Below are 24,488 nucleotides of genomic sequence, written 5' to 3'. Positions count from 1 at the left end.
ATGGTTTGTAAAGTTTCGCCTAGGTTCGGTAGCCGTAAGTAGTTTTTTTTTTTTTTTATTAGATACCAGTTTGGATTTATGAACTGAAATTTGTGAAAAGGAAACCTTTCCCCGATAAGTGGTGGCTGTTTATTTAATATGTGCCGACTTTTATGCCCATACATTAATTAGATACATTTTTTTTAATTAAAAAATTAAAAGTGTCCGTCGCGAACTAAGACATTGTGAACATTTAAAATTTTTACAAAATTGTTAACATCTCAAAAACTGCTCAACCGATTCCGATGCCACACAGTGTCAAATTTAATCAAAAATGAGACCAACAGTTCGATAATTATCGCGTTACAAACTTACATACAATAAATGTTTTTCGCCCCAAGTTGATTGGTAAACCTCACAGCTTTACTTGTTTCGTTGCCTTCGTATCTTTTTCTGTTCTTTAAAGGGATTCTGTGTTCGTGTTGAAGAGCATTCAATTCAGTTCCTTGAAATGGATGCTAGCCTCAGGGGGATTAAGTTCTTAGGTAGTCTGTAGTTTGTAGCTTTTAGAAAAATACTAATATATAAAATATAACTTTTCATTCATTCATTCATTCATATTATCACGTCTATATTTCTTGCGGGGCTGACAGAGGCAGCAGTCCTGAAAAAACTGACAGGCCATTTTCAGCTGTTAGGCTTAATGATAGTATTGAGATTCAAATAGTGACATGTTGCTAGCCCATCGAATAAAAGAAGAATCCCAAGTTTATAAGCATATCCCTTAGTCGCCTTTTACGACATCCATGGGAAAGAGATGGAGTGGTCCTATTCTTTTTTCTTTTGGTGCCGGGAACCACACGATATAACTTTAATTTGATTGAAATGTAAAATGACGCCTGCGAAGGCCAATTAAATATTGATTTTGATTTTGTTGCATTTTGTAGGAGTACTGAACTGAATTTAATAAATTTAAGTACACAAATACACTAGACCTTTACTAATAACAAAGGCTATTTTTCTGGAAATTCCCACGGGAGTGGAGCCCCGTGCAAAAGCTAGTTATTTGATAAACCTAAGAAAAATTGCAAATTAAATTGTTGCTAATCTCATGTTACAAACATGTGTTTTTAGAAACCGCTTGACTGACTAATTGCCACCCACCTAATTGCAACATTAATGAGATTTCTACTGTTTGTCTCAACAAATGACAATGTTGCATTTTGATGATTTATAAAATAACATACATACCTACATATAATCACGTCTATATCCCTTGCGCGGCAGACAGAGCCAACAATCTTGAATAACCTGTAAGGTCTGTCCTATTTAAAAGAATTTTAATTATATAATGCCGTGTGGTTCCCGGCAACAATATACCAAAAAATCTGACCACTCTATGTCTTTCTTAAGGATGTCGTAAAATGCGAATAACGGATAGGCTTGTAAACTTGCAATTGTTGTTGTTATAAACTTGTCACTATTTGAATCCCAATTCTACCATTAAGCCAAACAGCTGAAGGTGGCCTGTCAGTCTTTCAAGACTGCTGGCCCTGTCTTCCCCGCAAGGGATATTAGACGTGACCATATGTATGTATGTAATTATATATATTCGATACAAGCTATTGCGCGCGATTTCGTTCGCCATAAAAGTTCATTAAAAAAACTAACCTCACGTATTGCCCCTCAGAGGGATGGAAATATTTTTTTTTGTATACCATTTTCTTAATTGGCTCAAGCCAAACATATCTGAGAAAACCGCATTCAAATCGGAGCAATTGTTTTTGAGTTTTGCGAGTACAAACATACAGACGACAGACAAAAATTTATTAGGCTATTCCTTAACCGCCTTTTACCCTTAATCCCCTTTCACGACATCTATGGGAATGAAAGGGAGTGCTCTTATTCTAAGGTGCTGGAATCCACAAGGCACCCGGGAACCAAACGGCGTTATAAGAACGATAACATCTAATAATATGATGATTATCCTACTAATATTATAAATGCGAAAGTTTGTGAGTATGTCAGGATGTCTGTGTTTGTTACTCTTTCACGCAAAAACTATTGAACTGATTACGATGAAATTTGGTATGTAGGCAGCTGAAGATCCAGATTAACATATAGGCTACTTTTTATCCTGGAGTTCCCGCGGGATTGATTCCTCGCGGACGAAGTCGCGGGCGGCCTCTATTATTTAAATATTTTATTTATAATTGTATATGTTTGTCTGCAGCTACACGTCGCCCGAACAATGAGTCTCAGGATACACAGGAGATGGCCGACTATGAGACTGCGCTGGATTCCGCCGGTATGTTGACCTTGTTTTACGGCCTTGACAGAGCCTACATACATACATTATAACATTTATTTTTACCTTTTGGTGTAGACAGAGCCTACAGTTTCTAATAGACTAATAGGTCACGTTCAGTTGTATGGCTGAATTGGTTGCAAATCAACATACATACATATCGTCACGTCTATATCCCTTGCGGGGTAGACAGAGCCAACAGTCTTGGAAGACTGAATGGCCACGTTCAGCTGTTTGACTTAATGATAGAATTGAGATTCAAATAGTGACAGGTTGCTAGCCCATCGCCTAAAAAAGAATCCCAAGTTTGTAAGCCTATCCCTAAGTTTCACTCATAGTTGCAAATCAACTATGAGTGAAAATACATTTTTGTATGTATGTTTGTAACGCGATAACTTTCGAACTGCTGGTTCGATTTTGATGTAATTTAAATGTTATGAAGGATCAGTCAACAGTTTTTTTAAGTTCATATGGCAAAATAATCGGTTCATTTGGTTTGGAGATAGATATTCACAATTTTGTATAAAATAAAAGTGCTCGTGAGGTCTCGCAATTACTAATGAAATATAGAATTGAGATTATTTTTTAACTATCTTGTGTAATTGGTTACATCTTTGATAATTCATCTGTCATTTGTGAATAACTGTCTGTCGATAAAAATAATCACATATTAATGATAAAAAAATTAAGCAATAATAGTTAACGGTCAAATTCTTAAAGACTGAATTTTTCAATTAGAATTGTTTGGGTTAAGAAAGAATTCATATGTCAATTAAGTAAAACCGCAACAAAATTTGATCGTTAATAAATCACACACAACGGAACACCACGTCTTGTTCCTGGCGGGGTAGGCAGAGATTACATTCCGTTGAATGGTTTGAGTGGCTTAGGTCTGGTATTAACTGCCTACGTCTATATTCTTCGTCAAGTTCTGTCAGCGAACATTTCAAGGTAGATTTAATGGATGTATCTTGGACAGGCATGTTACATTTTCGTCTTCATTTCACTCTCCCTTAGTCTTAGATGTCGTTAAGGGCGGCTAAGGGATAGGCAAGTTTACAATTTGAGAATTTTTCAGGCGATGGGCTAGCAACCTGTCACTATTTGAATCTCACTAACGCGGCCTGTCGGTCTTCCAAGACTGCTGGCTCTGTCTGCACCGCAAGGGATATAGACGTGATTATATGAATGAATGAATATAACGTAATCTATTAAAGGAAAATTCTAACAATCATAGTTAGGTATATATCCACACATACATATATGACACAGCTAGTGACGTCATACATCTGCTGTGTAAGCAATTTTTTCAACAACTCTCACGTGGGTTATACGCTACAAAGCTAATTATCACGCATCGAACAACAAATTTATAATATCACGTATTTTATTTGCATAGATAAGTGCAATTGTCATCAACATAGAATTATGAATAACTAGAGGCCGCCCGCGACATCGTCCGCGTGGAATAAATCCCGCGGGAACTCCGGGACAAAAAGTAGCCTATATGTTATTCTGGGTTTTCAGCTATCTACACACCAAATTTCATCTTAATCGGTTCAGTAGTTTTTGCGTGAAAGAGTAACAAACATCCATACTGACATTCTGACATACAAACTTTCGCATTTATAATATTAGTAGACTGCAGAATAGGAACTATTTACCCCTCAAGGAAATAGAAGTGATTTTATATATTTATAGCGACCCGCCCCGGATTCTCATGGGTAGCGTTTATATATAAATGTATAACCCTTCCTCTTGAATCAATCTATTTATTAAAAAAACTGCATCTTAGTAGTTTTAAAGATTTAAGCATATAGACATGGGGAGAGACGCGGGAAGCGACTTTGCTTTATACAATGTAGTGATAAAAAGCATAGGACTACATCTTCAATCAGGATGTGTTCTCTGTCTACCCCGCAAGGGATACAGACGTGATTATATGTATGTATGAATGACCAATCCGTCTCTTTTCCTTCGATATATTAAAGGCGATTAAGGGAATGGCTTCCATGCTGATCCGGTAGCGAGGAAAAAGCAAAAAAAAATAATCTTGTATAATCAGTTCTGAAGTTTATTTAAGAATTATTATTTGTGGCGCAGCGGTAGTGCGCTTTTCTGTGGCACCGGAGGTCCCGGATTTGAATCCCAGTCAGGGCATGATGAAATTGGGATGGGATTTCTTCCAGTCAACGAATTGAACCAAATTTGATTTGTTTTGAATTTTGAGTGCACATAATAAGCATGGAGGCTTTGTTTTAATCATTTGTTATGCAAAATGACGACACATCATTCCTAAAGTTATAATTGCTGAAAAAAGTATGCAGTGATCGTGACAAGTGGTAAGATTTAGTCTCTGCCTACGCCTCTGGGAAAGAAGCGTGGTTTACGTTTGTATATAATTTATGGCATTTCTATTTTCTTTTACTATGCTGATCTCTATAGTAATCATGCTTTAATGAATATAGGTAACCATTTAACCTGCAATTAATAAGATGGGTGTTATAAATAGGAAGTGTTGTTTTACCTTATGTGCCGTGTGGTTTCCGGCAATTCAGGATAAAACCATTCCAACCATTCGTTTCTCTCTCATAATATTATATTGTGCGATAATTTTTATTTATACAATAAGTTAATATGCAGCATATTGTTATAGAATAACAGGTGTGCTGGGAAGGGTATTGTGTGTTAGATTTGTACATACATACATACATATGGTCACGTCTATATCCCTTGCGGGTAAGACAGAGCCAACAATCTTGAAAAGACTGAATGGCCGCGTTCAGCTATTTAATGGCTTAATGATAGAATTCAGATTCAAATAGTGACAGGTTGCTAGCCCACCGCCTAAAAGGAATTCCAAGTTAAGCCTATCCCTTAGTCGCCTTTTACGACATCCGTGGGAAAGTTATGGAGTGGTCCTATTCTTTTTTTTACCTGTGAAAGAGTGAGGTGACTGACGCGACGCATGAATTTGTATACACATATTCACTACCCTACTAAGTAATATAATTAATGCATATCTATCCAGTGGATATCGTAAAAGGCGACTAAGAGACAGGCTCATAAACTTGGGATTCTTCTTACAAGGGATGGGCTAGCAACCTGTCTCTATTTGAATCTCAATAACGTCATTAAGCAATACAAGTAACTTTAGTCTTTTGTAGACTGCTGGCTCTGACTACCGCGCAAGGGATACATACACATACATATCATCACGTCTATATCCCTTACGGGGTAGACAGCCAAAGTCTACAAAATACTGATAGGCCACGTTCGGCTATTTGGCTTAATGTTAGAAAAAGGGAGAATATAGACATGATTATATGTATGTATGTGTAGGTAGGTAAGTAAAAAGTATGTATGTAATTTTTGTTATCGCTCATTCTTCAACATCATTAATCCTAGTTAACTTAATAAATGTCAATAAATTGACTGAGTAACATAGCGATCGGATAAATTGATGATATTTTATTACATAGTTAAATGTTTTACGAGTATGGGTGAGCAAATTGACCAAGGCCGACTGACTGACTAGGGTTATAACCCTTCAAAACGAACAAGGGTCTTCCTCCTAGTGTTTGTAGTGGTTGCGTCTTGCGGGACTTAGCCGTGTGGTTCCCGGCACCAATATAAAAAAAGAAAAGGACCACTCCATCTCTTTCACATGGATGTCGTGAAAGGCGACTAAGGGATAGGCCTATAGACTTGTGATTTCTCTTTTAAGCGATCGGCTGGTAACCTTTCACTATTTGAATCTCAATTCTAGCATTAAGCCGAGCAGCTGTACGTGGCCTTTCAGTATTTACAAAACTTTTGGCTCTGTCTACCCCGCAGTGATAAAGACGTGATTATATGTACCTATGTGTGTATGACTGAAATTTTTTTTGAATGGACGCACGACATGTTACAAGGTTTTTTTACGAAAAATAAAATACAAGTACGTTCTTATGATAAACTAGCGGTGCCCACGACTTCGTCTGCGTGGAATAGTTAACACTTCAACAATAGTACACTTTAATTATATTTTAATTGAAGCCCTCAAGTTGCAGCATGATGTTATTATAGCCTAAAGCCTTCCTCAATAAATGGTCTATTCAACACAAAAATAATTTTTCAATTCGAACCAGTAATTCCTGAGTTTAGCGCGTTCAAACAAACAAACAAACAAACTCATCAGCTTTATAATATAAGTATAGATTTGACATTAATGCATACCGCGACTTTGTCTACGCATTATACTCGTATTTGTAAGGAATAAAATCACAATATATGTACTAAGGTATGTAAATGTTGCTTATATAACCCTCTCAAAAAAAAAAAGATGATTCACAGTTTGACCTGTATGTGTGTTTGTGCGCGATTATCTCGCGTTTCGCTGAACCGATTTTGATGCTGTTCTCGGGAAAGTATTTTTTACAATTAGGAAAAGGTTTTGGAAATTTAACCGACTTCAAAAAAGGAGGTTCTCCTTTCACAAAAGTTATATTTTCACTGAAAACGTGTTTGAGCAATATCGATTCACATAGAAATGTAGGTAGGTACCTCCTACCTACATTTCTAATCTGAACCTTGTTTGGCTAACGATGTAACTTGTTACCGAAAATAGGTTATTGCAATGGAAATATATTTTTACACGATAATTCTAGTAAGAACTTCCTAGTTAGTAAGAACTTCCTAGTTCTTACTAGAATTATCGTTTCAAATATATAAAAGTAATGACTATATCTGTCACAATTTGAATCTCAATTCCAGTATAAAGCCATCAGCTTAACATGGACTTTCGGTCTTTTGGCTTTTTAGGACTTTTTGCTCTGTCTACCCCGCAAGATGTGATTATATTTATGCAATGTCTATTGATTCTAGACTATGTTGTCATATGAGTGTCACAGGCGCTGCTGCACGCCTACCGCTTCATCCCTTTATCGCCTTTTACGATACCCACGGGAAGATATGGGATGGTAGTATGCCGGCCATCACACGGCCAATATGATATGAATATGGCAATATGTATATATGTATGTGGGTAAGGCCGTAAATTTTGCCACTATTTGAAAAAAAAATATGTCCCACATTTTGACTGCATATATAAAAGACTAATGCTAGTAATTTGTTACTAAGGTACTCATAATATATTTTGTAGCTCTTATCTCTACATAATTTAATTTCAAAAGTTCAAACACTTCAATACTTTAACTTCTAGAGTGTGTTCAACTTGGCCAGTCCTCCAAATTTTGCAAAAATCGCGTTGTCTTTTTTATCATCCAAATACTAGAGAACTACAAAACTCGTAGTATATTTATTGAATGTCAAGTTTACAAGAACTTAACCTACAGAACGCAAAACTAAGCAGCCAATTAATAATATGAGATTATTTAAAATAAGTAGATTTAATTTTTTTATCGCAATTTAAAGGTTTGTCCCCGTATTTTTGCTTATATGTTACAATTTTGTATGTTACCACAATTTCACCTCTAATTAAGGTAAAACATTTTGGTAATATTTTGTATCGATACTGGCAACACTTAAGTGTCCATGGACAAAAAGAAAAAAAAAACCATTTTGTTTACTGTGGTGGGTTTGACAAAAAGTGAGTGCAGGTGTGTGTCGTCATTCGGGATTTATTCGATTTCAAAGGTAAAGAATTGGTTTATTACTCCTATTTTCATGTGAAAGTATTATTTAGTGAATAAGTTATGCAGGAGCCGTGTTTTGTTTTAAATTTAGCTCGAATGATCGAGTTATGGTAAATTATAACCAAAAAAATCTTGCTTCTGCGTTACTTCTAGGTTACTGCTATGTTATCGGTAACATTGATTGTATGTTACGTAACGTTTAAGTGTTGTAAGGATTCGTACATAGACTCGTGCAATAGGCTACGACTCATTTAATTTCATATATTAAATAAGTATTTCCTGTAGTTAATGGCTTAGGAAAACAAAATATTATTATTATTTTAATCATTAAAAGTGCAAGATGAATTTTGAAATCCAATTTATAAAATGTGTTTTTTATAGAAGGAAGCGAGCAGAACGATGAAGAACTTGGCAGCACGGTTAGAGAGAATAATGAAAATGAAGGGAATTATTTAAGTTTCAACATAAAAGATTCGTTATGGTTAGATAATTTGAAAGAAAAACGTGGAAGTATTATATTGGATTTGTTGAGATCATAGAATTTAAAAATGACGAAACATATTACAAAATAATTTTTTTTTTTAAATGTTAAGATTTCAAATAATTCTGTAAAATTCTTAGTGCAAAGAAAGTTAGATCTTGATTCTGTGACCACAATTTCTATAGTAAAAAAGATAAATTTGATTCAGTTAGAGACAGATTCAAAAGAATATTATCTGCAAAATGATGAAGATACTGTATTTTTTATTTAAATATTTTAAATCATTTGTTAGTTGACATAAGTAAAAGTGGTTACCTAGTTCCTTTTTTGTGATTTTATTGATTAATTAGTACACATTGTGTTTTAAGTACCTATTTAATGAATAGACATTTTAGAAGATTTCATTGTTTTTTATTTGCTTCTTCTTTTTCTTAGTCGTATTCCTCATGGCTGAGAAGTCGTGATCATTATATGGATTTCAATGAAACACACACAACGACTTTCTTGGCAATATTAATAGAGTGGTTTGCCATTGCCTTCTCCATTTCACACACTAACTGATAAATAATCGACTAATGTGACTTCCTCACGATGTTTTCCTTCACCGGAAGCAAGTGGTGGTCATGAAAAGTACTAAACGTAAGTCAGATTAGCATACAAACTCATGTGGCTCGAGTAGGATTCGAACCCGGGACATTTCGATCACCAGGCGGACGTCTTAACCACTAGACCACCACCGCTTCATTTCATTTATATGCTTAGTTCTTACATAAGGTTAATAGATACCCTGGCCCGTACGCCCGTACATACATTTTGTTTTGGAACATTGCATTAACTTCGTTTGTGTTTCTCAGAATACATTTGCTTCTCCAATTCCTATGGAATTGTGCTTGCCATTACAATCGTACGTTAGTATAATTTTCAGTACTTTACGAAAATATTATGAAATTTGAAAAAAAAAATTAATAAAAAAAAGAGGCAGTACTTCTGAACTCGACCTTACACTCTTTACTCGCTACTTTCGTGTTACTTATACGTTACCATAACATAGAAGTATCTATGTTACTCTATGTTACTAAGTGGCAAAATCTACGGCCTTACCCATGTATTTCATTGTGCCGGTTGGTCCCGGCACCAATACAAAAAAGAATAGGACCACTACATCTTTTTCCCATGGATGTCGCAAAGGCGACTAAGGGATAGGCTTACAAACTTGGGATTTATTTTTTAGGCGATAGGCTAGCAAGCTGTCTCTATTTGAATCTCAATTCTATCATTAAGCCAAATAGCTGAACGAGGCCTATTAGTCTTTTCAAGACTGTTGGCTCTGTCTTTCCCACAAGGGATATACACGTGACTATATGTATGTATGTATTTCAATTGCTATTGCCATTATTTTTACAACTTGAAAAAAATATTAACAAGGCGTTTTTTTTAAGGCATAATTTTTTTTATTTTTTCACCAGGATACGGCCGCTTCAGCCGCAGCGCGCTTGGTGCGTGCGCGTGCGCATTCTTCCAAACTGGCGTGCAGAACTGCATGATGTCATATGTATTGCCGGCGGCCAAGTGCGAGTTGCAATTAACCACTTACCAGGCGGGACTCATCAATATGGCTTTTATGAGCGGTAAGTGTTTTTGAACATTTGGAGTGACGGTGGTCGACCTACATACATAATATCCCTTGCGGGGTAGACAGAGCCAACAGCCTTGAAAATACTGATAGGACACGAGCAGCTGTTTGGCTTACTTATTCATAGAATGGGACAGGTGTCTAGCCCTAAAAGACGAATCACAAGTTTATAAGCCTATACCTTAGTCGCCTTTTACGACATCCATGGGGTGGTCCTATTCTTTTTTCTGTTGGCGCCGGGAACCACACGGCGCTTCATATGAATAGGTATTGTAGAATGTCGCTCAATATCGCGTCACGAGTTTACTATATTAACAGAAAAACTAAATACCTATACTAGTCAGATTGACAACCTTCATCTTTCACGTCAGATAAAATTATTTAATTTCAATAAAGAGAAATTTCACTCGCCGTTACCCCTGAGTATTCCAGTTTCGAACCGGGATACCTGTATAAACGGGTCCTACAGAATCTTGTTTGACATGATGCAACGTGCAATTATTATGAGCAATTTCTCGGTAGGAACTTTCGAGAATATCTCTTTGTAATCATCGAGACCCATACATACATACCTACATATAATCATGTCTATACCCATACTAATTTATACTAATATTATAAAGCTGAAGAGTTTGTTTGTTTGTTTGAACGCGCTAATCTCAGGAACTTCTGGTTCGGTTCTGTCCACCCCGCAAGGGATATAGACGTGACCATATGTATGTATGTCGTTCAGGTGATTTTAAAAACAAGAGAGAAGTATATTAAATGAATATAAATTAGTCTCATATTGATCCAATTTCTGTGGTTCAATGTTACCATCATATTTTTATGTAAAATTTCCTAAATTCAGCAGAAATCGATTCGGCTTAACTAGCGGAATTTCGATAGCGTCACAAGGAAGCGCTATATAAGTAGCACTTAGCACAAAATCACATAAGCGTTTATTGATAAAAACAATATCAAATAAAAACCAGAACAAGTGCTAATTACACGGTTAGAACATAGGCAGTTTAAGATGATCAAGTAATTTCAATCATATGTATTGAATTCTCGAACTATTTAGTTGCCGAGTAAGTAATTTCAGAATAATACGGTTGTTAACCCATTGCATACATAAGATTGATGATTGACTTTTGCAATAAGGATGGAAAGAGTTGGTGGTAGGCATAGACTAGCATAGAAGAAAGTTCTCTAAGTTGAATACCTCATTAGATTAAAAGCGCGGGATTTCCTTACTAAGACGTCATTTCAAGGCGAGAGTTAAAATCCAATCGATGTTTTATTTTCACTGCTCAGTTTATACTTTCTAGGGATAGGTTTATAACCATGGTATTCTTCTTGAAGGCGATGGGCTAGCAACCTGTCACTATTTGAATCTCAATTCTCTCATTAAGCCAAACACTGAACGTGGTTTTTTCAAGGCTGTTAGCTCTGTTTACCCCGCAAGGGATATAGACGTGATTATCTATATATATAAAAGAAAGTCGTGTTAGTAACACCACTTATAACTCAAGAACGGCAGAACAGATTTGGCTGTAAAATGGTAGGGAGGTAGCTTAGAGCCAGGAGACGGACATAGGATACTTTTTATCCCGTTCGACAGCGTTCCCGTGTGACTTGACATGTAACGTCAGTCACTATAAAACGTGGTATAACAAAAAAGAATCAGACTTGGAATAACAAAACGCAAATGACAGCTATGTAATTGACGTAAATTCAAATAAATCCTACTAATATTATAGATGCGAAAGTTAGTGGGTATGTCAGTATGGATGTTTGTTACTCTTTCACGCAAAAACTACTGAACCGATTATGATGAAATTTGATATGTAGGTAGCTGAAGACTACGGAGTTCCCGCGGGATTGATAGGGTTTCCATGCGGACGAAGTCGCGGGCGGCCTCTAGTTATGTATGTATGAATGTGTGATATGATAAAACTACGCACATTTCCTTTTAAAGTAAGTTCTAACATTTTAAGTACATTTATCGTGAAAAAAATTGTTTATTGATTATATAGTCCTAATACATTGTATAGGTACCTACTAATATATTTTAGTAACACTTCTGAAATAGAAAAATCATTAGAGAATCGGTTTCCCAAACCTTTCATTGAAGTTGCAAACTTTAGTCGCGGCTTTGCCGTCGCGGGCAGGTATCATTTACTAAAGGTTAATGTACATTTTATCCCGGCTTTTCTTCTTCTTGGATTTCTACATACATACATACATATGGTCACGTCTATATCCCTTGCGGGGTAGACAGAGCCAACAGTCTTGAAAAGACTGAATGGCCACGTTCAGCTATTTGGCTTAATGATAGAATTGAGATTTAAATAGTGACAGGATGCTAGCCCATCGCCTAAAAATAATCCCAAATTTGTAAGCCTATCCCTTAGTCGCCTTTTACGACATCCATGGGAAAGAGATGGAGTGGTCCCATTCTTTTTTGTATTGGTGCCGGGAACCACACGACACTTGGATTTCTTTTTCTCAATATTAAATTAAGAATAAGAAACATTTACTGTACCAGGTGTTTCTTTATTGTACCAGGTGGAGTGGCCAGCGCATTTTTCTGGGGTATCGTGGGCGACGTGTTCGGTAGACGCAACGTACTCAGCACCACTTTGTTGCTGGATGCCGTCATCACGCTAGCACAGAGCATAGTACCGGACTACAGACTGCTGTTGGCCGCGAGGTCTATCAATGGATTCCTCATTGGTAAGCTTTAATTATTTATATGCCATCTAAATAAAACGATATACGATATAAGCACCATTTACAAAAATCAATATATTAACGCTACCCACAAAAAGCAAACGAATTTGGCGCCATCTTCAAAAGGTTTAAAGGTTTTACGCGAATCGCATGAGAACTATAATTTTCACCAGGGTGAAAAGTATCTTATATCCTATTTTTAGAGTCTTACTTGTATATAAGCGAAATGACGTAACTACTATCACAGTGCCGTGTGGTTCTCAGCACTTAAGAACCGATATTTATGCACATGCTATACCGCTCCAAAATTCATCTCTCCTCTCATGGGTCTTGTGGAAGAGATTTTTGAAATAAGTAACACCTTTATACTAGAATTACTGTATTAAATCCTACATACATACATATGGTCACGTCTATATCCTTACCGGGGTAGACAGAGCCACCAGTCTTGAAAAGACTGAATGGCACGTTCAGCTATTTGGCCTAATGATAGAATTGAGATTCAAATAGTGACAGGTTGCTAACCCATCGCCTAAAAAAGAATCCCAAGTTTGTAAGCCTATCCCTTAGTCGCCTTTTACGACATCCATGTGAAAGAGATGGAGTGGTCCTATTCTTTTCATGGATATCTTTCCCATGGATTTCGTAAAAGGCGTTTCGTCTCTAGTCTAAAACACAGTGTGTATGTTTTAGGTGGTCCATCGACGTTAGTATTTACTTACATATCAGACCTGGTTGGAGCCAAGAAGAGGCAGTTCTATCTCAACATCATCGGAATGAGCTTCGTTGCAGCCTGGCTTATTTTACCAGGTACGCCTTTTTTAGTCTTCTTCCTCCTAGCTTTAAGTCCCGGGTGCATCCTCACCACTCTGGAGAGGAGCCCGGGGTATGCCTTTGATCATGGACCCTGAATTAGGTAAATCAGGTTCTTACATGAAGCGACTCCGCAACCCGTATTAGATCGATCATGTATACACATTCAGTTTCCTGAATATGCAGGCTTGCTCACGATATTTTACCTCATCATACGCCTTTTTAGTGAGAGGGTTAAAAGGTATGCCGCACGAAGTTTGCCATACCTGCTAAAGGTGACTTATTTTAGGTTCTGTTTTTAAGGCAAATGTACCTACATATCCATGCACGTCTATATCCCTTGCGGGGTAGACAGAGCCAACAGACTTGAAAAGACTGATAGGCCACGTTCAGCTATTTGGCTTTAAGATAGAATTGAGATTCAAATAGTGACAGGTTGCTAGTCCATCGCCTAAAGGAAGAATCCCAAGTTTATAAGCCAATCCCTAAGTCGCCTTTTACGACATCCATGGGAAAGAGATGAAATGGTCCTATTCTTTTTTCTATTGGTGGCGGGAACCACAAGGCATGGTAATATGCATCTAAATTTATTTATAGGATTTAAATCTGACCCAAAATGTCGAGTTTCTCCTTACTCTTTAGGTGTACGTAAACTTGTTTGCATGTAGTCTTAGACATTCTAGGATTCCGTACCTAAAAGGCAGAAACGGGACTCCATTACAAAGCCTCCGCTATCTGTCTGTCACCCAGGCTGTATCTCAGAAAGCGTGTTAGCTAGAAAACTGATATTTTACAATATAACAACAAATCCAAAAAAAAATTAGTATTGACGAAGGTCCTCATACAATAAACGTGTTTTATTCGTATTTTATATGCTCAATTTAATAAATGTAACATTAAAACTTTCAAAGACTTAATCGCTTGTTTATTACCTTTCAAAATAAATAATTAAATAACAATAAAGTAATTCTTAAGGGGCGGCGCCTCTCATACAACAAAGTTTTAATTTTTAATCAGATTTTTGGTCGATTTTAATTAACAGTTAAAAGGGTGAATATAATAAATAAATATTCAAGTAACAAACGTGATGACGGTACGGAACCCTTCTTGCGCGAGTTCGACTCGCACTTGGCCGGTTTTTTTTTACAACATCAATCAATCAAACTAAGCTTTGCAATGTCAAGGATATGGATCTCAATCCTAATTTGTTTAACGGTTCATGTTATTGTACTTTCATAACTGGTTTGTAAGATAATCGGCACAATGAACTAAAATTAAAAGTAATAATTTCGGCACAGTACATTTAATTTAAATACATGAATGAATGACTGAATAAAAATTTATTAAAAAACCAGGCATTATTATCTGTGTGACGTGGTAAGTACCCGGCACCATTACAAAAATAATAGGACCACTCCATCTCTTAACCATGGAAGTCGTAAAAGGTGACTAAGAGATAGGCTTATAAACTTGGGATTAATCGATGGTCTAGCAACCTTTGAATCTCAATTCTATCATTAAGCCTAACAGCTGAACGTGGCCTCTCCAGTCTTTCAAGACTATTTGCTCTGTCTACCCCGCTAAGAATATAGACGTGACTGATGTATGTATGTATATGAATCAAGCTTTTCATGCATGATGTGGGCCGTTGAGTTTTGTCTTAAAAAATGCTGTCATTTGATAAAGCAATGGTTAAATTAATTGCATATTGTTAGTGAGCGACGTAATTTGCCGTTGGCAGCGGAACCAAGTTTTTGCAAAGATTTCGCATGAAAAAGAAATAATTATCTTATTATCTTTTTCTGAAGATGAATACACACGTGACTATCTATTTTTGGACAATAATGGACCATTTCAGGTAAGGGAATTTTCCATTTTGGCCTGAGAATGGCGTTATGTGACGACACATGGTATCATACACCCAAAGATATCATGTTGTATTAATACATACAAACATGTAGTCACGTCTGTGTTCCTTGCGGGGTAGACAGAGCTACATATACATATACACATCCACATACACATACTCATACACATCTACATATACAACTCAGCACCTCAATAAAGTAAATATATATATTGTATTTTAATGTTTTATTAAAGTAATAATTATTTTTAAACAGCTTGCGCGTGGCTAGTCATACCTTTCAAAGCCGTTAACCACGTCACCATCATGCCCATATACTCTTGGAGACTGTTCCTGGCCCTGGGCAGCATACCAGGGTTCATAGCCGGTGTGTGGATCCTCAACTTGCCGGAGAGTCCACGTCTGCTGTCAGACACCAATAGGAGTGATAAAGCCTTGAAGTTGTTGCAGGAGATTCATCGAGCTAATCGTGGGAAGAGGTCTGAATTTAAGGTATCCTTATTCAAATTCAATATTTAATTAATTAATATGGAAAATTTCAACATCACTTAATAAATAATGCGCAAATACACACATCACGTCTATCTTCCTTGCGGGGTAGATAGGGCCAACAGTCTTAAAAAGACTGATAGGCCACGTTCAGCTGTTCGGCTTTATGATAGAATTGAGATTCAAATAGTGACAGGTTGCTTGCCCATCGCTTTAAAGAAGAATCCCAAGTTTATAAGCCTATCCCTTAGTCGCCTTTTACGATATCCACAGGAAAGAGATGAAGTGGTTCTAGTCTTTTTTGTATTAGTGCCGGGAACCACACGGCACTGTAATACATACATACATACTTTCGCATTTTCAACAGTTTTTTTTTTCACACACTTTGTTGCAGATAAAGAAACTTATTCAGGACAATGTGCTGGCAATGAAGACTTCAAACGGTGAACAGAACAGAACTAAAGCCTTGTTCATTGGAGTCCTTAAGGATTTAAAAATGTTTGTCTCCAGGACCTATGCCTTCAAGTCTAGTCTGATATTGTTTGTTTTCTTCGCAAATATGGCCGCGTAAGTATATTGATCTTCCTACTAATATTATAAATGCGAAAGTTTGTGAGTATGATAGGACGTCAGTATGGATGTTTGTTACTCTTTCACGCAAAAACTACTGGACCGATTACGATGAAATTTGGTATGTAGGTAGCTGAAGACCCAGAATAACATATAGGCTACTTTTTATCCCGGAGTTCCCGCGGGATTGATAGAGTTTCCATGCGGACGAAGTCGCGGGCGGCCTCTAGTAGTCTATAAAAGTGTCACTGACCAACTATCACTGTATAACCCAAATCGCTGGGTAGGTTAGTAGGTTCCATATGTTACGAGTATCTATACTAATATTATAAAGCTGAAGAGTTTGTTTATTTGTTTGTTTGAACGCGCTAATCTCAGGAACTACTGGTTCGAATTGAAAAATTCTTTTTGTGTTGAATAGAGACCATTTATCGAGGAAAGCTTTAGGCTATATAACATCACGCTGCAACTATAACGAGTAAAGAAATAATGGAAAATGTGAAAAAAAAACGGAGAAAATTATTCATCCTTGAGGGCTTCAATGATGCCCAAAATAACTATTCCACGCGGACGAATTCGCGGGCATAGCTAATTTATTATAAAACTGTGTCACATTGATTGATTTTGTACACAATTCAAAACTGAATAACTTCAAAGTGTCAAAAGGAAAGTTAAGTTGTTGATACTGGTTTTCTAGAAAGAGACATGAGTCTATCACTTCAATATAAGTCGGCCATTAGAACAGATCTATATCTGTTTTCAACTTGAATGTTTAAAGAAGATTAGTTTAACGATAAGTCAACTAGGATTGAGTACCGCTATGTTATAGTTGACTGTAATTCAATAGAATAGAATAGGTTTATTTTCAAAATTGGATACAAAGTATCACTTATTGACGTCACATCACTTAAATCTAATTATAACTACTACCGCTTCCAAAGCGTATGTGTAGAAGAAGCTTCGGATCAAACTACACTGCAGCGTAATACTTAAAACTGCAACACTCCTGACATACATGCATACATACATATGGTCACGTCTATAACTCTTGCGGGGAAGACAGAGCGAACAGTCTTGAAAAGACTGAATGGCCACGTTCAGCTGTTTGGCTGAATGATAGAATTGAGATTTAAAAGTGACAGGTTGCTAGCTCATCGCCTAAAAAGGAATCCCAAGTTTGTTAGCCTATCCCTTAGTCGCCTTTTACGGCATCCATGGGAAAGAGATGAAGTGGTCCTATTCTTTTTGTACTGGTTCCGGGAATCACATGGCAGTACTATTGACGTTACTAAAATAGTATCAAAGTGTAAAATGCATAGACGGTAATCATCTTGCTTATACTCGTATAATGTATAAATCACGACTCTTTCCAGGAGGGGTAGGCAGAGACTACATCTTTCCATTTGCCACGATCCCTCCATACTTTTTTCGCTTCATCAACATTTATAACTCTCTTCATGCAAGTTTGTCGGTTTCCGGTACTCTTGACCTGACCTTGAGCCAATTCTTGAAATCAAATACCTGAATGTTATTAAAATAAACTTGAGAACACCTTCGGCTCTAGCCGCATAAAACGAAAATCCCGTTACTTCATTTCCGCGGGAATTTTCTAAAAAAAATAATGTGTTCATACAAGTAACTAGTACTAACAAATTAACTGTCTTTCAGGGGATTCGGCCTAAACCTTTGGATTCCCGAGTTACTTTTGCGAATGCAAGGAACGTCATGCAAGAACCTAGGTCTTCCTCAAAACGCGAGACTTCAGAACACCACAATTCTAAAGGGAACTACGTTGTTCGAAGCATCTGGTGTGGAATTTGTACCGGGACACAATGATAGCACATTTGATGTACACGACAGTCGGAGTTTTGGCTGTGGCGATGGTATGGATGACGATGTAAGTTACATACATACATATACAAACACGTGTATATCCCTTGCGGGGTTGACAGAGCCAACAATCTTGAAAAGACTGATAGGACACGGTCAGCTGTTTACCATTGAGATACTTAAGGTTGCTAGCCCGTCGCCTATACAAAGAATCACAAGTTTATAAGCCTATCCCGAAGTCGCCTTTTACGATATCCATGGAAACGAGTTGTCACAACACACACGGCACAAATAAAGTTTATTAATATCATTTTATACATATTTTCTAATGCAAGTATATACTCTTATTAATTTTGTATCTTTGTTGTTACCTTTTCCCACTTTCTACGCGGACTCAGCGCAGAATGTTAGTTTTTTCCAATTACTTCTATCAATTGCCATCTCACTGGTCACTCCCTTCATCCTCATACTATCTTTTACGCCGTCCGTCCATCTCTTTTTCGGTCTTTCCCTATTTCTTGAACCTTTCACTTCCATATTTAAGGCTCTTTTAGGACCGTGACCTTCCTCTCTTAATTTTGTATATTTACTGATTTTTATCTAAGTAAATTAGTTATATACTTTTCATATGGACATCGTATATGATTTTCTAAATGGTGAAAGTGAGAATCAAGCGAATTAATCAGTACTAAGCCTTGTTAGTCTCGAGTCTCGAATAGATCGATGTTAGCGATAAACCCGTCTATTGTACATACTTTCTTGTTTTTCTAGTACTTTCCATTATTAGAAGCATTTAGATTTTCGATACTAGATTTTTTATAGTGTTTTTGCCATTGTACCTAGCTGAAGCTACTATACCTTAACATGATATGTTTTTTTGAGTTACCTAGTTGACTGGAAGAAATCACTCACAGGGATAAGTCAGCCCTTGTGCATTGTTTATTTTTAATGTCTTTTTATGTACTACTAAAAATTTGTTATGTACAATAAACTATTTACAAACAAACAAACTAGTATGTTAAAATCAACTGCTCTATAAGATTGTTTGGCGACTTTCGGCATAATAATAAATATATTTATTTAGTTTGACCCCATTTAAAGTTCTCGGTCAGACCCAATGGTTGACTGGTAGATAATATTTCTACGAGTAGCATTAAGTCCGCCAATTGTGCTATATATTTGTATTTTGTACTATAAAGTTTACATAAATATATAAATAATACACACATAGACTAACTGACTGACTGTCTTTTTTTTCTGAGTCTTTTTTTCTCTAGAGTCTTTTTCAGATCTAAACTCTCCAGATTCCCGTCGCAACTCGTTCCCATGCACGTCGTAAAAGGCAAATTAGGAATAGGCTTATAAACTTGTGATTCTTCTTTTATGCGAGCAACCTGTCACTATTTAAATTTCAATCCTATCATTAAGACTATCAGCAGAACGTGGCCTATTCAAGACGTCTAGCTCTGTCTACCACGCAAGGGAATTAACGTGATTATAGGAATGAATGAACAACGGCGCTTTGACGAACGACACTTACTAAGTATCTACTAAAGAAGAATGTAACTTTGTGTCAAAACAACAACATCAAGATTCATCTTTCCTCTCATAGGTCTACTGGAAGAGATTTCTTTTGAAATAAGTAGCACCTTTGTACTAGAATTACTGTAATAAATGCTCCTGTATATAATTTTGTGTACATAAATAAATAAATCAATTTCCTATTGACTTTTCAGGTATTCACATCAGGCTTAATAGTAGGCGCATGTTGCGTGCTAGGAAACGCCGCGTGCGCGTTTCTATGCGCGCGAGGCGGCGCCCGCGGCGTTAGGCGGGCCGCAGCGGCGTGCGCGCTGGCTTGCGCCTGCGCATGCGCATGTCTCGCTGCGTGCGCGTGTTCCTGCGCATCGTCCAATAAGATTGCGGTAGCAGCGGCCGCGGTACTGAATGCTGCGTCTTTGAATGGAAATGTTCTGTTGATAAGGCTGCTGTTGCATGCGTTGCCGGCTAAGTTGAGGTTAGTAAGGATTGGAGTGTTTATTACTAACGCAGTAGCGTGCCGTGTGGTTCCCTGAAAACCTGACCCTGCCGTTGATATCACCATTTTTTTATCATGAAAGCCTCAATAGACAAGAAGAAACCTTATACTGTTATAGGTAACGTTGAATTTTTCTTTCCTTAATTTCTTTCCATCATCGTCTGTCGTCTTCAAGTTGCTACCTATATAACTTAACATACGTACAGACAGAGCCAACAGTAATTAAAAGACTGATAGGCCACGTTCAGCTGTGTGGCTTAATGATTGAATTGAGATTCAAATAGTGACAGGTTGCTAGCCCATCGCCTAAAAAAAAGAATCCCAAGTTTATAAGCCTAACCTTTAGTCGCCTTTTACGACTTCCACGAGAGAGAGATGGAGTGGTCCTATTCTTTTTTCCATTAGTGCCAGGAAGCACACGGCAAAATATATATAAAAAATTGTGGATATTTTCTTTTTTCAGCGGCCTGGGCGTCTGTTGGGGCGCGTGGTGGGGTCGAGCTGGTGGCGTCGCCACGAACCTAGCTGTGGGAGTGCTCCTGGACTTCTCTTGTCCAGCGCCTTTCATCTCCGTGGCGGCGCTGTTAGCCAGTAAGTTGGTTTATTCACAAATGTTTAAAATCGATAGAGAAAATATAAATATATAGGTACGAGACAAATTACACAGATCGAGTTAGCCTAGAAGTTAGTTCGAAACTTGTGTTACGAGATACTAACTCAACGATACAATATTATATAATTAATACTTATATAGATAAACATCCATGGCCTAGACCAATCAGAAAAAGTTCTTTCTCATCGTGCCCTGGCCAGGATTCGAACCTAGGACCTCCGGTGTCACAGACAAGCGTAATACCACTGCGCCACAGAGGCCGTTCAAGTCAAGAAAAGATTTGTAGTTTTCTTTGTAATGGCTAAATTGAATAATTTCAGTACCTACCGATTTTGATAATTATATACATTTATGTGCTGTGTGGTTCCCGGAACCAATAGAAAAAGAATAGGAACACTCCATCTCTTTCCCATGGGTGTCGTTAAAGGCAACTAAGTAAAAGGCTTGTGAACTTAGGATTCGCGCTAGCAACCTTTCACTATTCGAATCTCAATTCTATCACTAAGCCTATCAGCTGACCGTGGCCTGTCTATCTAAACTGCTCGCTTTGTCAACCCCGTAAGGGATATAGACGTGATCATGAATGAATGAATGAAACTGTCATGCCCCATAGTAATATCCTCATGCTTGTATCAAAGTCACAAGGTCAATGACCATGTCCATTCATGAACAAACCCACCCCATATTGTATCAACTAATTTTCTTGAGTAGTTTATGATTAATGTTGCAAAATTGTGCCATTATTACATACATACTGGAATTAAATTGGTTCAATAACCTACGTCGAGTAAATTTAAGAGATACACATACATACACACATATCGTCTATATCCCTTGCGGGGTAGACAGAGCCGACAGGCTTGAAAAGACTGATCGGCCACGTTCAGCTTTTTGCCTTGACAATAGAATTGAGATTCAAATAGTTGCTAGCCCATCGCCTGAACGGAGAACCCCATGTTTAAAAGTCTATCCCTTAGTCGCCTTTTACTACATCCTTGGAAGAGAGAAGGAGTGGTCCTATTATCTTTTTTAAATTGGTGCCGGGTTGTGTGATTGATCCCACGAAAATGCAGCCATCTTAGATCACCATCTAGTACATCACGTCAGTTCACCAACTGAAATGATACAATGTTGTTGATGATTTAATTGTAAAACTACCATAATCAATTCATCAACTAAAATGGATGATTGTCATTTGACTCGTCTCGATTTTCCTCTATTTGATCTTTTTAAACTTTGTATTGTGAATACTATGACGCACTTTGTTATTTAATAACAATTACCATTAAACTAATTGTACCTAGCAAATTCAAATTTAAAACTTTAATTCATTACTAGGGAGCGGCCCGCGACTTCGTACGCGTGGAATCAATCCCGCGGGAACTCCGGGATAAAAAGTAGCCTATAGTAGGATTATGGGACATTACAATATCACTCAATAATTGTCATATCTTTTGGTTTCACAACATTGTTCCCGGCACCATTAGAAAAAAGAATAGGACCACTCCATCTCCTTCCCACGGATGTCGTAAACGGCGACTAAGGGATAGGCTTATATACTTGGGATTCTTCTTTTAGGCGATGGGCTAGCAACCTGTTTGAATCTCAATTCTATCATTAAGCCAAGCAGCTGAGCGTGGCCTATCAGTCTTTTCAAGACTGGTGGCTCTGTCTACCATGCAAGGGATATAGCTATGTAACTTCGAAAATAGTCATTGGTACATGGCCGCGGTGGGATTCGAACCGGTGACTTTACGCGCAACCGCTTTATAACCGGGCATCTTACCGATTAGACCACCGACGTTCTCAAGTTACTTCTGTTTTTTTCTTTCAGTATCAATCGGCGCCATCATGATCATCAAGTTGGAACAGCAAGAATCATCACAACCAGAAGAAAATGAGCAGGATAATGAGAAGAACAGAGGGCTAGACAGATACATATCCACACATATGTAGTTAGAAAAATTTATAGTTTTACAAGAATTTATATGTTGAGTGCCTTTAATTACGAACGAATGAATCTCTTTCCCATGGATGTCATAAAAGGCGACTAAAGGACAGGCTTATAAACTCGGGGATTCTTTTGGGCGATCAGCTATTACTTTTTGAATCTCAATTCTATCATAAAGCCTATTTGAACATGGCCTATCAGTCTTTCAAGACTGCTGCTCTGCCTTCTCCGCAAGGGATGTAGACGTTTTTATACGAATGAATAAATGAAAGAATGGTGTATTTTATACTATCCCGCCAACATTACCAGTTCCAGATATAGGAAATGAATCATCAAAGGCACGTCGGGGCTGTAATACCACACGCGATGCCGTTTTGATCGCGCGATAAACTATAGCTGACCCGTTCCACTTCATAATAATAAGCGAAACAGCGATAGTGTGCTAGCACCATTCTCTCTGTATAATATGTGTCTATAATAACAGCGGTTCTTCTATAATTAAGAGGTTTCAGGAAGGTCATTCGGGAGTCACTGCGCGTACACACGGCTCAGGGTTTACCAGGCCATCTTTAATGCACCAATTAAAGTGAGATGGCATAGCTATATCCTCAGCCCACCGTACTAGGGAATAAACGCAGAGACTCCCGTCTGTTCCTCCTGAAACCAAACAGGACTTGGACTTAACAAAAAACAAAACAAACAAAACAAATGATGACAGAAAAAAATAAACAAATGGATTTAAACCCGGGATTCCTTGAAAAATCATCACATTTTATTGTATATTTTTAAATGAAATATGATTGGTGCACAAGCGTAGAATAGTTTTTTAGTTATTGGTATACAAACAGGTAAAAAAATAAATCATTTTAGTACTAATATTATAAAGCTGATGAGTTTGTTTGTTTAAACGCGCTTATCTCAGGAACTAAAGGTTCGAATTGAAAAAATGTTTTTCAATTCGAACCATTCGTTTTTTTGTTTTGTATAGACAATTTATCGAGGAAGGCTTTAGGCTATATAACATCACGCTGCAACTTTGAGGAGCAAAGAAATAATGGAAAATGTGAAAAAAAACGGGGAAAATTATTTATCCTTGAGGGTTTCAATGATGCCCAAAATAAATATTCCACGCGGACGAAGTCGCGGGCACAACTAGTTTTAATATTTAATCTTAATTTAAGTTTGGTAGTAGGTTACTGTAGTAAAAATCATTAGTAATCATTAGCAGGAGTGTAGTAGAGTTATCAGTTGTGTAAGGATTTTTGGATAAATATATAAATATTTCTACTCTGCCGTGTGATTCCCGGCACCAATAGAAAAAAGAATAGGACGACTCCATCTCTTTCCCACGGATGTCGTAAAAGACTACTAAGGGATAAGTTTAAGCCAAACAACTGAACGAGGCCTTTCGGTCTTTTAATGACTGTTTGCTCTGTCTAAGGAATTGGCTTATACACTTGGGATTCTTCTTTTAGGCGATGGGCCAGCAACCTGTCATTATTTGAATCTCAATTTGAATATTGTGGTATATATTTATGTATATAATAAAAAAAATAGTGCCTTAC

The 24,488-nt window shown here is 37.2% G+C and overlaps 1 protein-coding gene and 1 long non-coding RNA gene across 2 annotated transcripts; both read left to right on the top strand.

The window, feature by feature from the left end:
* Nucleotides 1-22,928, top strand: LOC106136778 (synaptic vesicle glycoprotein 2B). The gene is made up of 11 exons (XM_060946185.1): nucleotides 1-34; nucleotides 2,213-2,287; nucleotides 9,871-10,032; nucleotides 12,588-12,755; nucleotides 13,446-13,562; nucleotides 15,689-15,924; nucleotides 16,316-16,488; nucleotides 18,160-18,388; nucleotides 20,058-20,338; nucleotides 20,823-20,950; nucleotides 22,807-22,928. Exons 1-11 carry the CDS (start codon nucleotides 1-3, stop codon nucleotides 22,926-22,928), a joined length of 1,725 nt encoding a protein of 574 aa, XP_060802168.1.
* Nucleotides 7,313-8,806, top strand: LOC132902178 (uncharacterized). Its single transcript, XR_009657038.1, has 2 exons — nucleotides 7,313-7,924; nucleotides 8,305-8,806. It is a non-coding gene; the product is annotated as an uncharacterized LOC132902178 (long non-coding RNA).
* Nucleotides 22,929-24,488: the final 1,560 nt, after the last annotated feature.

The sequence above is a fragment of the Amyelois transitella genome, chromosome 10 (assembly GCF_032362555.1).
Source record: "Amyelois transitella isolate CPQ chromosome 10, ilAmyTran1.1, whole genome shotgun sequence".
Lineage (NCBI taxonomy): Eukaryota > Metazoa > Arthropoda > Insecta > Lepidoptera > Pyralidae > Amyelois > Amyelois transitella.
The sequence above is the reverse complement of the archived record's forward strand: the minus strand, read 5'-3'. Positions and strand labels throughout refer to the sequence as shown.